The sequence below is a fragment of the Corapipo altera genome, unplaced genomic scaffold, assembly GCF_003945725.1.
Source record: "Corapipo altera isolate COAL_440 unplaced genomic scaffold, ASM394572v1 0, whole genome shotgun sequence".
Lineage (NCBI taxonomy): Eukaryota > Metazoa > Chordata > Aves > Passeriformes > Pipridae > Corapipo > Corapipo altera.
The window spans coordinates 5,225,136-5,239,344 of NW_020884872.1; the positions used below are offsets into that span (position 1 = coordinate 5,225,136).

Below are 14,209 nucleotides of genomic sequence, written 5' to 3' on the forward strand. Positions count from 1 at the left end.
CATATCTTAGGCAATAACTGTAGTAATCAATAGCAGGTGATTCTTGTAGGCCATTATTATGGTCCCTGAAGGAAAAAATACTTTCACTGGACAACTTGTCTGTATATTAAAAACCAAACAAATACATAAACCCCAACCCTTCCAAGAAAAGAAAAACCTAACAAAAAAAAAACAGGGATGAGGAAGGGGATATGCTTCAGTGTTCATGCTACATGTCCTGTCAAACAACAGAAGCAGTAATTATATTTTTTAATCTGGATTGTCCCCCTCTTTTAGTTTCAGTTGGTCTGCAGTCACTACTGACTTTGGGATTGGGTGAACTCATGTGGGTTCTGCTTGTGTGTTCACATGTGGTTTCCTGAATCCTTGAACTGGTTTTAATATGCCTCTCATTTCTCTGTTGTATTTTAAAGCTTCCTTTGGAGTTCGTAGACTGATAGGAGTAACTGAAATAGAAAAAGGCTCCAGCTATGGCAACCAGGAATTCAAGAAAAAGGAGTAACTGATGGCTGCAGTTCAGCACATATAACCAGACTATGGTATCCCATTAACTTCAGTTAAAAAAAAAACAACAACAAACACTTAGAAACTATCTTTTTCTTAATAACTGATGACTAATATTAATGAATAAAACTTGAGCCAAGAATGAAGACGTTGGAGGCATCGACTGAAGAGAACACGTGAACCTTCTACCTGTTTAAGGATTACTGTAATCAAGCTATGGGAGAAAATCTGGGGTGGGGTGGAAGAAGAAACTAATTTTTCTTGCTTTGTTGGAGGACTTGAGGTGGGGGAGAAAAGGCCACGTGGCCACGTGTGTCTTCAGATGACTGAAAACACTGGTTTCTGTCAAGAGCACTACACTCACTTTTACAACAGGAGCCATTGAATGTTTCCTCTTGCTAAAGCCAACGTAATGTTTATTGATTTCCAACTTCTTTTACTAATGAGCCAGGAAAAAACACCCTTCTTAAATTAATTGACAGGTGTTCATGGGGTTAGAGTCATTCTGGCTGTGTTGTCATGGCTACAGATGAAATCCTATTTGTACGTTACACTGATACTTTTTATTTTCAGGCAACGTCTTAAAACTTGCGTAATGAGGGAGAACAGATAGTGGAGTTTGGAAGCAGTGCATTATTCATCAGCAGTTCCCATAGAACAGATCCGTACTGAGACAGTACAAAATTCCCATCACATCTCCTGCTTAACTGCTCAAGGCTGTTTAATTTCAAAATATTACTTTAGTCTTGAGTGCTGTTTGCCCTATTTCACACCATGTATGATAATTTTGAATCTGTTTGGGCTTGGTTTGGTTTTTTTTGAATCAATGGTTGACCATGGGATTTGGAGTTGTGCAAAGAAGGAAATTTATTCAGTTGTCCTGAACGATTTCTCCTTTTATTTCTGCTTGCATCTCTCATTACCAAAGTCCAGTTCAGCCAACCTCTCTCAGTAAACTGGGAGGCAACAGCAGAAATCAGCACAATAGTTTTCAAAATGTCTTCTTTTGACAAAAATGTGAAAAGGAGAGGTCTGGAGCAGTCAGATTTCAAATGCTGCCATCTCTTGAACTTGTAATGAGAGTTTCAGCAGTGATTCATACGGGGCCAGGATCTTACCCTGTGTGTGTAAGGATAGGGTGTGCTGCACTTTTGACTTGGCCATGCTTTAGATGTTCATGTGAAGTTATACTGCAAGGTAAGCTGTGCTGTTAAGCATTAGAAAGAGTATGAGGTCTGTTCAGGGATTTTAAGTATCTTTAGTTTTGCTTGTTGACATTTTGGGGTTTTTTTCACTGAAAATTAGAGATCAGAATCATGTCTGTTATCTGTTTCCTTTTTTTTTTTCTTTCTTTTTTTCCTTTTTCTTTTTTTACAAACGCACATTCAGAGATTTTTGTAGATTGCTGCTGTATGCAGAGCTGGAGAACTGTTTGCAAACAGATGGTAACTACCTGTATGTTCAAGTCTGAAGGTCACAATCTGCATTTGGCTGCACTGAGAAGTGGGTGAAATGAGTTGCAGATTTACAGCTGAGGGCAGAAGCTTACCCTCAGGGTCTGTATCTTTAACCCAGCTGCCACTAGAGTACTTGTCTCACTTTTGTAAAGAACAGATCTTATCAAAGCACTGGTTGTTGTTTTCATCTTTGCTCCAGTAACCAAGAGAAGAGAGTAATAATTTACCTACTTTTCGTATTTACTCTTAACTGTTGGAATGTAACCTCTTCTCCCACAGGTTTTTCTGTTTCCAAACACTGGAAGAGCAATTTTATAACTTAGAAAAATATTTTACTTGGGCTCATTGATCACTGTTCTGTCATGCACTTGGTTTTTATTTGTGGTCTTTTCAACAAGAGCATTTGAAGGATGACCTATGTTGTCTGTGTCCTGTTAGGCTCAACCTTGCTGAATCCTTGTACCCAGACCCCCAGCATTAGTATGTCATCTTTGTCCCCTCAATAAATCTTCCCTAAGACAGGGAATGCAAAACTGTTGCTAATGTTAGTGGAATTTGGATCATGCCTTGGGAATTGAGGAGAACAGAGCCCAGCCATGACTCTGTTGTCCTTGCTGGAGGTTTTCATACTTTGTCTCTAAATACAGTCAGACATCCCAGTGCTGATAAAGTTAACTCTGGCTTTTCCCTATTTTTAACAGGAGGACTAAGAACAGTGGGGTTTCTTTCTTTCTTTTCTTTATTTTTTTTCTTAAGTAATTCAGTAATGGGTATAATTCTTACTTCCTAGAAAGATGTTACACATGCTGTATACTTGCTTCCTGAAGATGATATTGAGTATATATAAAATGTACTGGCTTAGCAGAAGAGGCTTGCAAAGCAGGCTGACCACTGACTATGTTTTATACTCTACATTTTGAGCAGTATATTAATGGGCATGACAAGATTTTCACAAAATAAATCCCTTCTTAATGCTGAGAAGAGGGGAGCTGCTTAGAGGAGAAGGGAATTAATAACCTTTCTCTTTACAGGATCCTTTTCTCCTCTTAGTGCATGTAACTCCCTATTCAGAATCATGGGATTAGTGCATGTACATCAAGGGGAGAATAATCAACATTTCATATTTTCTTATCATAATTTATTGGTCATGCTTTCTTTTTGAAAATATAATAAATACATCATCAGATACTTAAATTTTGCTCTTCTAAACAGACATATCAGTAACCTCTTGAAAAACTGAAACATACGGCAGTGCACAAACCAATATGAAACCAACAAAAATCTCTTCATTTTGAATTTTATCTCCTCAAATAAGGGTTTTTATACACACGCGCGCGCACACGTACACGGAGTATGTATAAATTAAAATGACTGAAAATAGCTGAAGTTAATGTCACTAATGAAGATTAGCAGCTGGATTGGGTTGGAAAAGTGAGCATAGGTTTTATATCTTATTTTCTTCTGGTTTAATAGAACATAGCTTGTATATTTGACTACCAAGCCCTTTAAGAGCAATAATAAACAAAAATATATCATGTTTTTCGTCTTTTTGCTTTTCAACCATGATAGGTTTAATAAACTTACAGCTATGGGAGCGTTTTCTCTCTCCACCTTTCAGAATTTTCATTTATTGCTTAATTGTTCAGAGTAAATTCCATGTTCTCCAGTGTGGACTTGCAAGCTGACTGCCATGGAGTGCAGCACTGGCTCTGAAAAGGAATGGTTCTCAGACTTACGTGGACAGATGGTACATGTACGGCTTTGGCCTTGGCCATGAAGAACAGGGATGTTGCTCTCCAAATGGGATTTATAGTTCCAAAGCAGCATCGTGTTGACCTATGTCTAAGAACCCTTGGAAGCTGCTGGCATTGTGGCATCTTGGTTAGGAAGGCACAAAAAGCTGATGCTGAAGAGGGACCTGATACCCAGAGGTCTTGGCTCAGTGGGATTACAGTTCTCTCTTGCTCATTGTGGGCTGAATGTGCTCTTGCAATTGATGTTGCATCACTGAGTGAAATACCTGTCTCCAGCACAAAGAGCATGGGCAACGTTCCTTTGTTCTGCTTTAAATTACCTTGAAGGGCTCTACACTTAATTGCTGACCAATGAATCTGACTGCTGCCTGTGTCCTAATTGCCCGGAATTCACAGGAAAAGTGAGTGTGCCTGCTCACTTCCACGTGGTACCCACTCGTCTCCATCACCAATGTCTGTACTTTTGCTCGCCTGTATCTTCTGCAGATGGTTTGATTGCGACCTCTCAGCTGGAACTCTGAGCTTTCCAGTTCAACCAGTCCCGCAGAAATCGTCTCACACAGCTGGGGTTTTGTCTTCCTGAATTTTGGCGCTGGTTGACGTGCTCTGCAGGTCTGAAGTGACACAGCCGTGTTGCTGTTACGCGATAGTGCAACTTTGCTACTTCAGAGCAAAACTTTTATCAGGGAAAAGAAGTCCTTCCCACGCCTGCTCATAGAGGCCATCCCTACAGGCCATCCCTACCTGGCAACAGGTCCCTCTGGCACTGGAAAAAACAACAGAAAGGAGCTGGGGCAAGGTCCTTACCAAGAGTTAGAGTAACTCTCAAGCGGGAGTCACTGTGGCTAAAGGTGCTGTTTCTGTCTTGGGACTGCACAACAGATCTGGTTTTGCTTCATGTACGTTTTGATTAAAGAAGTGTGGGGTCAGAGGCTTTTAGTAACACTGAGTTCACACTACACAGGGTGTTTCAGATTCAAGACAGATAATCTCACGTCTTTTGGCATCTTGGAAAAGTGTGTATTAAGTGTAAAGCCAAGCTTGGACAGACCTCACCCATGTGTTTCATGCAGATGCTGGAGGCCAGTACAGATAAAAGTGAAAAATCCATTCCTCAACCTCCTTTGAAGATCAGATGCAGCACTGTAGCTCATTGTCTCCTGGGTGCCATGTGCTTGTGTCCCTTGGTGTGAAGGTTCTGTTTCACAGCAGATGATTGCTACACGTTCTGGTTTCTGGCTGCATGAAGAAGCCCCATCCCTGTTATGGGAACGCTGAATTTGTGCTCTGTCCCAGCTACTTGTTTCTGTATTTCTGAACTTTTTGATCATAATGGGCAGCTCCAGGGCTGTTGGGGCTGAGTGAACCCGTGATGTGAAGCAGGGGACAGGCATGCTGAGAGCTGCAGGATGCATCACAGAAGGGAGGAGGAACACCACCAACAGGTCCAGCCAAATTCCTGCTCTGAGAAAACTGAGTGATTACCAGGAGCTGCAAACCAGAGATAAGTGTGTGTATGTGGGAGGCAAATTCTAACTCAAATATGAATGTGAGATCTCCCTGTGGCAACTTACAAGATAACCCTTGCCATGTTGACATGATTGGGGTCAGAATTCGTCTTAAAGGCTTGTTAGAGATGGTAACTCTCATTCTGCCACACTTCCCCCCTGTTTATCTCAAAGGACAGTTTATCTGATTGACTCAGCAGTCTCTGCAGCAAGATCCTTGCAGATTATTGGTTGTGGGGTTTTTTTACCTGCTGTGGTTTTGAGGGAAAACATTCTGGAAGTCAGGGTTACAGGGTCTGTGCCACGTTTGTTAGCCACCAGAAAATGACTGGAAGGTATTTCATACTTTGGAATTGGGAAGAGATTGGATTGGCATCTGTAAGACAAACATGTCATGTTTCTCTTATCCTCAGCCTCTCTAGATTTATGGAAAGCTGCCTGTATTTCTTAAAATGTTAGACCTGTAGTTACCAGCCACTCTTCCATTTTTGAAACTGTGAACAAAGTTAATTTGTGTACTTTCACTGTTGAAAGCACTTGAGTGTAGCTGATTGTCTACTTCTAAAAAGCTTTACATTAGCAGAAACAGCATTTTATCTTTTTAGGAGGAAATGTATTTTAAAAATAGACACTTGGGCAGAAACCAGAATATAGTAGTACTTTTAAAATTTAAATATAAAATTTTAAAATATACAGCATATAATAGTACTTTTAAAATTTGAATTAGAAGTATTCTTTAGTACAGGGGCTACCACTACCAATTGGCAGTCTTACACAAGTTTTATTTCCTTTTTTTTTTTATTTTGGCCAACGTGCATTTTTAAGGAAAACACACCAATTTACTAATCACGCCAAAATCTAATTTCCGGGGGAAGGAGAGTAGGTAGCAGAGCCTAATCAGGAATTAAATTAATTTCTTTTTTTTTTTTAACCCGAGGCATGAACTGGTTCTGTGAACCTCCTTTATAACGTGCATGTGCACCCGTGCAGAGAGCCAAGCTGTGCCCCTTTGGTTTTGTTTCTCGCTTCAGCTTTGTCCGAGCTGCACCTTGTGACAACCTGAATGCTGAGCTCGCCTGAACGCCCGGCAGGCGCTGCCGGCGTGTCGCTCACTCCTCAGATCACCAGCAAGTACTGTAGCTTTAACGAGAACCTTCCCTCTGAGAGAGCTCGCCATCCTTAAGCTGATTGGTTTGTTGCAAACTTGTCATTCGGAGGGAAGTGTAAGTACCAGATGATCGTTATATTAGCCAAATCTTAACGAGTAATAATAAAAAAAAACACCTGTATACAGGGTATGCATTGAGTGTGCATGTGTATATATTTTTGTACATTTTTACAAGTTCTTTCCTACACTTGATTTTATGACGTTCAGAAGAGAGGTGTCTGAATCTCATGAGAAACAAGAAGCTGTTAAGAAAACCCAACCTACTGTAGTTTTTACTAAGAACTGTGCCCGAGCAAATACGCAGATTTACAGTGCTATGCAAATATTACTTTGTAAGTTGTCTCTTAAATTTTGCTTAACTAGTTCACGCTGTTTTTATTGGGCTTTCAGACAAAGACAAACACAAAAGACTCATCTTGTAAAATAAAATAGCTTTGGCTGTGTGAAAGTACTGTATATTAGAATCTCATTCACACTTTCAGTTGCTTATTTAACTGTATGTGATTTTGTACATAATATGCTGGCATAGAGGGGTTTTAATTGTGCTCAAATGAAAAAGGGTGACTGCCCAGCATCTGGTTTTTTTGCAGTGTTTACTGAGTAGCCAATAATGTAACAGGGAGATATGCATCCTTTTCCTATTTGCCACTCTGGTTTTTGTAACTAAACATGCGCTAAGGGCTATTTTATTTTTGCTTTGGTTGGTTTTATTTCCATTTATGCCTTTTGGTCTCAGTCCTGCAAACTGATCCATGTGAGGGGATCAGTTCTGCGGCAATAACCTGGGTGGATCATTTTGTGAGGGCTGGGAGGCAAGAACAAGCTGAACCCTGTGGGCATTCCCTGCACGAAGCCAGTCCTTGAGAACTGTGGAGGGACAGTGCATTGCCAAGGCATTTATGGCAGCAACATATAAAGTTTTGAGTGGCTCCTCCAAATGATCAGAATGGGAGGGAGGGATCTTCCTTTCCTGAAGAGTCCTCCAAAGCAAACCCAAAGCTGTATGATCTAAGAAGTTGAAACTGCAGTAGGGTATGGTGGCTGTATGGATAGATGCTGTTGATTAAACCAATTTGTCAAATCAGACATCTTTTAAGTTTCTGGTTTTCACTGGAAGATAAAGACCTTCCTCAGCTGTTTGCCAACATCATACACTCCCGCCTGAGAGAAAACCAAGACACCCTGGATGATCCCTTGGCATTTTTGCTTTCTTCACCATATTTTTATCAGAGAGCTGCTCAACAGTAACTGGTCATCTCTACAGTTTCTGCCTCTACTGTAGCCCTGGCCTGGCTCTGTACCTGCTCGGTCCCCTGGGGCATCAGCTCTTCTTTAGCCTATGTAAGCCTGTAACAAAAAAAAACCCAAAAAACCCCCAAACCAAACCAAAAACCCCAAACAAACAAAAAGGCATGTGATAACATCACATTCCTGGGTCACCTTTTTGTACACTGAGCTCAGTTTCTCCTGTTGATTTTCCCTTCCCTGACCACTTCTCCTTTGAATAGTCTAGGTTGGGCTGAGCTGCCTTAAAATGACACATCAGTTGCATCGTGTCACTGTGTGGGCAGACCTTTTTTGTGGAGAGGCTGGGCTTTAATTCTAAAAGTATGCAAGCAGAAACTTTTTTTCTATTACTTTTCAGCTTGCACAAATACAGCTTTTCTTGCCTCTGTGCCTCTGTTGGATCTCCTTGGATTCATAATTCATTTTTGAAGGATGATGATTTTGATCTGGAACCAGCTGGTGTCAGACACCACAACTGCCTGTACTGAGGATGCAGAAGCAGCCAGCAGTGGGGTGTGTGGGCAGGGGTAGGTCCATGGGGCAGTGTGTTACTGCAGTGTTTGACAGCCAGCACTGTGTAAGGGAGATGTGGAAATGGAAGAACAGGTTTGTTCCCTGGATGAAGGCACAGGGAATGTTGTTAAGTGGTTTGTTTCTGTACTAAGCAGTCCATACCACAGTAACCTTTAAACTGTGGGAGCTTCTTACACACCCTCTCTTTAAATTGCAAATGCAGTAGGAAGCTGACTGGGGCTGGTGGCAGTGGTTCTGTGTGTCACTTTTCTAGAATCCTTAATCTCACTAATTCCACTCTTTTTCTTCCCCTACTACATTGATATATTTGGGAAAACAGTCTGAGATTCCATAAAAGTAATGCTGTGTTCTCAACACCAGATACAATCAGCTGCTGCACTGGGAATGAGTTCATGGTTCAGATGTGCCACCCTCCCGACTGCTGCTATGTTGGGCAGAGGGCTTTTAGTGGGAGGAACAGGCTAATGCACTTTCCACATGCTTCTAAAACTGTAATCTGTTCCTGAGAGGCTTGACAGAGTGCCTCTAGGAGAGAAAAGTTTATGTAAGTACAACAGAATTTCATAGGTAGGTAAAAGGTTAATAGCTGTGGTATGGGTTAAGGGAATACTCTCCTGGGTTTCATCACACCTGTGAACCTGTAATACTGTATGTCAGAGTCCAATACTCTGACGAGGTTCTTTCAGAAGGTGTAATGTTTAATTCTCCCCCTGCTAATTTAAATGAGGGAGATATTTAAACCACCAGTTGATCCACTCAGCTGTTGATCTAAACCAAAGGCCCCCCTCCAGTCCCTGCTGCGTCAAGCTGAAGTCACCTTGCTCTGCTACAGCTCTGGTCAGTCACACCCTGCATCGAGGGACCTTGACAGGCTGGAGAGGTGGGGCTGATGCAAAGCTCTTGGAGTTCAACAGAGCAAAGTACAAGGTTCTGCACATGGGTTGCAGCAATCCCAGACACACCTACATGCTGGGCGGGGAAGGGATTGAGAGCAGCCCTGCGGAGAAGGACTTGGGGGTAGTGATTCACAAAAAACTCACCATGTCTCAGCAGTGTGCACTTGCAGCCTAGAAAGCCAAACATGTCCTGGGCTGCATCAAAAGGAGCGTGGCCAGCAGGTTGATGGAGGGGATTTTCCTCCTCTACTTTTTGCTCTCCCCTGTGGAATACTGTGTCCAGATGTGGTACCCCCAACACAAGAAGGACATGGAACTGTTGGAGCAAGTCCAGAGGAGGCCACAAGGTTGTTAAGAGAACTGGAGCACCTCAGGCTGAGAAACTTGGGGCTGTTCAGCCTGGATAAGGTTGTGTGGAGACCTCAGAGCACCTTCCAGTATCTGAAGGGGCCTGCAAGGAAGCCAGAGAGGGACTGTTCATGAGGAACTGTAGTGATAGGACAAGGGGGAATGGGTACAGATGGAAAGAGGGGACATTTAGGTTAGACGTTAGGAAGAAATTTTTTACTGTGAGGGTGGTGAGACACTGGAACAGGTTGCACAGAGAGGTTGTGGATGTCCCAACCTTGGCAGTGTTCAAAGCCAGGTTGAATAAGGCCTTGAGCAACCTCGTCTAATAGGAGGTGCCCCTGACCATGGGTGGGGGGGAGGTTGGGATTAGATGATCTTTAAGATCCATTCCGCTCCCTTAATATTCTGTGATTCATTCCATGGACTTCACAGGCACATCACCCTCACCCTTCTCCGCTATGCCGTCCTCCTGCTAGGGGGTTATTTGCCACCCACAAAAATAACATATATGAGACCAGTATACATATGATATATGGTAGGATATCAACACATTATATGAGATATATATATATACACATAAATAAGTCTCCTGTACTGCCAACATCATTATATTCTGCTGTGATCAAGGTTTGTGCCAATGGGGCAGGACTGCACTGGGGTCTATGATGAGCCTGCTGAGGTTGGGGCTGGAGCTGTGCCACCAGAGGTGGTGTGGCTGGAGCAGGCATTCCTGCTCCCTGCTGGAAAGGCAAAGCACGTTGTTTCCCGAGGCATTTGCTAGAAAGCAGAGTGCCAAAAGCAGGTGACACCGTACCATCTGTGGAAAATGCCTCTGCACAGGCTCTGCACGTGACTGGTGGGATATGGAGAGCAGAATTCCAGGGGATGGATTGCGAGGAACGCTGTGCAGAGCTCCATTGACTCTGATGACAGGTTGTTTTACTTTGCTGTGACTTGTGATGTGAACTGCCTTTGTTTTTCATTTTGCTGACGCAGGGCAGCATTTGCAAAAGCCGAATTCAGCCGTGGCCTATTTATCTTGTGACATTTCTGTTTTTTTCACTTCTCCGATGGAGTAACAAGTGGCTCTGGGCTAGTGGTTGCTCCATTTATGAGGAAAATCAGTAGAAGAATGAAACCAGGCAGGGTTTAGGAACAGATATAAATAAATCTCCTCCCACCTTGGCTGCAATGAAATACAAATTCTACAAGTATTTTCAGGAAAATGCTATTTCTTGTGTGCTTCCTATCAGCTCAAAGCTCCTTGTCAAAGGTAGAGGAGTGCTACACTCCTCTTTTTTCCCATCTTTTATTTCAGCTGTAGCAAAGTGATCTAGTCAAGATTAGGGCTGGAAGCTGCATATTTTAACTGTAGATCTCCACCAGGCAGATACACTTCAGGATGCTGTTACAGGCTGCTGCTTCCAGTCTGTGGAGGGAAGGCTCTTGTGTCACTGCTTCAGGCTCTCCCCTGGCATTTGTGTTTCTCCCATCATGCCAGGGAAGGGTGAGCCTTTTCGTGGTGGTTTCCAAGAAAGGAAGGCCATGCTGTGCCTTTGTCCATGTGGGACAAAACTCTCTACTCTATAACGTAGCCATGCAGGTCTCGTGCAGCAGAATGTGGGTCCTGCAGTTTGTTTGCCCACCAAGCATTACCATTTACGAGGTGACGTTTAAGACGAAGAGTTCATCTGAGCCAAATCCTGTCCAGCCCAGTGTGATGACTGGGGTGTGTATAGTTGTCTCCTTAGGGATCAGCAGCCATAAAACAGCCCCATACATTTGGTACAGTTACTCTTAGCAGGCAAGAGAGGACAGTAGATGGAGGACTGTAGACTGATGGCTGCTGACTGCTGCCCTTTGCCTCTGTGCAGCAAAGCTGCTTTGTAGGTAAATTAAGTGGGGTCCCCTGTGCCACAGAGCTGAACCCATGCCCTGAGGCTTCCTTGGGGAAAATCCTTCCCATTGTGGTTACTCCTTTCTCCAAAATACGTGGCAAGTGCCAACTCTGAGCAAACAAGGCTGACTTGTTTTATGCACAAGTGGGCTTTCTCCCAGCTGTGAGCCCTTACTTTAAGCAATTGCACAAAAATGAGGTATAAGGAAAATGCAATCACTGCTGAAAGCTTTTTCCTGTTCTGCTGCTTCCCATGTCCCACCCAGCACATAATCATGTAATTCCCATCATTTACAAAGCTTCATTCTAAAATTCAGATTTTCTTTAATTTAACTTTTTTTTTCCTGTTATTTAAGAAGTTGAAGATTTTCAGCACAGAGGATTTATTGGGGTTATAATGGCATAATCTACCAGGATGAAGAAGCATTGCTTCCTCTCCCTGCCAGCAGGTAGGTTCAGAGCGAGACTCACTAACTGAACATGATAAAAGTTTACCTGGCAAATCCCATAATTATTTTCTGATTAATTTAATGCTAATGGCTCACTTAAGGGTGGAGAATACCTTCTCAAACTGCTAAGCAGTGTTTCCATGAAAGGACTTTTGAATATTCTGCAGCTGTGAGGTGTGGACAAGACACAACCACGTGCTGCAGAGTGGAACCCTGTATTTTTGGGGAGGGAAACTTGCTCACACCAGGGTTAATTCCCTGTCAGAAGGGAACAAACCAGCACCATCCCCCCAGCACCCCTGTAAGGTTAGTAAGGCAGGTAAGGGAAACCTGCAAACTTGTTATTTCCTGAGACTGTGCACTCTTTTTGCTGGCAGCCAGACAAGAAGGCAGCTGGCCTGTCTAAATTAAGTACCACACATAATGGAACATAAATTATTGCTGTTGACTCCAGCACGATAACGTGGTTAGGGAGAAAAAATTGCACGGAAGCAATATGGGTTTGTTGGTCTTTTTTTTTATTCTCAAAGGGATCTCTCAGTGGAGCAACCTCTGGAGCTAATATTAGGTCTGGGAATTTTACAGGCAGTAATAGGCTCAGGCACATGACTTCCTTTTCAGTCTGATGGGAGTCAAGTGTTTAATTCCCTTGGGCTTCTCAGGGATCTCAGCACAGATTCAGAAGCATGACCCAAAGCATCAGTACACCCAGACTTTCCTCTCTGGCTGCCCCCAGGCAGGGAGAGATTCCACCCACCAGAAGGGTAAGTGGCCCTGCCCTTGCTGTGCAACCTGTGACGAAACAGTTCTTGCCCCATTCAAGATACAAAACAAAACATCATAACTATAAAGTACCTTGACAAAAATGAAGTAACAGAATTGTGTCATTCCACTTGGAAGAGGAAACCTGTTCTCATTTATCAACAACTCGTTGTGGAAGGTTCAAGATTACTTTTGCTTCACTTCAGTTTGGTGCTTAGGGCAAGGTTCATGGTGCCTTTCTGTCTTCAGACACAGCTGGAAAAAAAATAACGGGGTGTTAAAAGTAGTGGAGGTTTGTTTGCAGGGCTGCTACAGGACAGTGCATCTAAGTAGCATCACCTGTTAAAAATATTTAGTGCTGTATTATTTGGGGGCGGTGGTGGTCAGAGCAAGAACTGATGAGAGATTTCGTTGTCCTTTCTGTCCTGTCAGTAATATGTTTTATTTTACAGCTGCCTCAGTAGCTTTATTACTAAGAGCACCGAGGTCTAATAGGATCAAACCCTGAAATAGAAACCTGTGGCAGAAAAAGCTTGTGTGTCCTAGATGTCTTTGTGATCTGAAAAGTTACAGTACTGTTGTGTCTCTGGCTGCTCAGTCCTCCTTCTCCATGAAATCACGTTACCCTGCCAGTTTAACCCTCTGTGAGGAGTTCTGCTGTCATGGCATTTTGGGTATCAGGCCTTTTCTTCAAAAATGAAGGCTAGTGCTCATTTACCATCTGATGGTGGTGTAAGAAAAAGGTGTCCTAATGGGACTCACTCCTGGAAACACTTCAGATGCCAAAACCCACACTCCATTGCTGCTCCTGCACATGGAAACATCTGGTGTCTCTATAACTCCAGTTCATGCATAAAAGCTCTCCTCTCTCCCTACAGATTCCAGATGCTGAGTTTGGTTATACCTGCCATGCCCCTGCAGAACAGAGTTCTACTGATCCAGAGCAGGACAAAAAATAAGAACTCTGAAGTGGAGGATTCTCATCGAAATATTTACTTCTAGGCAAATTGTGATGGCTTTCTGGGACTCTTCTTCAGACTTCATTATTCTTGTAGTACTTCAGTTTTGCCACCCAGGGAGGACCTGCCTAAGTAAGCTTGCAAGGGAATCTAATTTCTAATTAATAATGCATTTTAATTTAACAACTAATAATTTTTTACATGTTAATTTGGAAATGAGCTTTCCCTTGATGAATACAGAGAAGAGTATTTAAATAATGGTGTAACTCACTATATAAAGATTCCTTTCTTCTTTCTTCCTTCTTCCCACCAATTTTACATGTCCCACTTGGACACGTGAACTCTTCCCTAGGCTGCTGTGATAGACAAACAGAGATCACAGAGTCATCCTTAGATGATCCTTAGAATCCTTAGAATAGATTCTTATTGCCTAGAAAATCGAATTAGAAATTTTATGGTCTAGTTCTTACCAACTTCAGTGCTCTTCAGAAGCTAGTCTTAAGCAGGTAGATAAATGAAGTAACAACCCAGAACTACTATTACAATATGTTTGCGCAAAAACATAATTAGTTGGTAAAGATTTATTTCATTAACATTTCCTGTAATGTGTTTTGTTTAAAGTGACTTCTAGAAATGACCACACATCTATGTTTCTAATAGTGTATTAAGTAAAAATGAATAGA

At 42.5% G+C, this 14,209-nt stretch overlaps 1 protein-coding gene across 6 annotated transcripts in view; it reads left to right on the forward strand.

Annotated features, from left to right (window-relative positions):
• AGPAT3 (1-acylglycerol-3-phosphate O-acyltransferase 3) overlaps positions 1 to 7,474 on the forward strand; it is an 89,980-nt gene extending 82,506 nt beyond the window's left edge. For all 6 annotated transcript variants that reach the window (XM_027635693.1, XM_027635712.1, XM_027635675.1 and 3 more), the window contains one exon: positions 414 to 7,474. In XM_027635693.1, coding sequence (XP_027491494.1) covers positions 414 to 502 — 89 coding nt within the window. In that variant the 3' untranslated portion in view covers positions 503 to 7,474. The remainder of the gene's footprint in view (positions 1 to 413) is intronic.
• Positions 7,475 to 14,209: the final 6,735 nt, after the last annotated feature.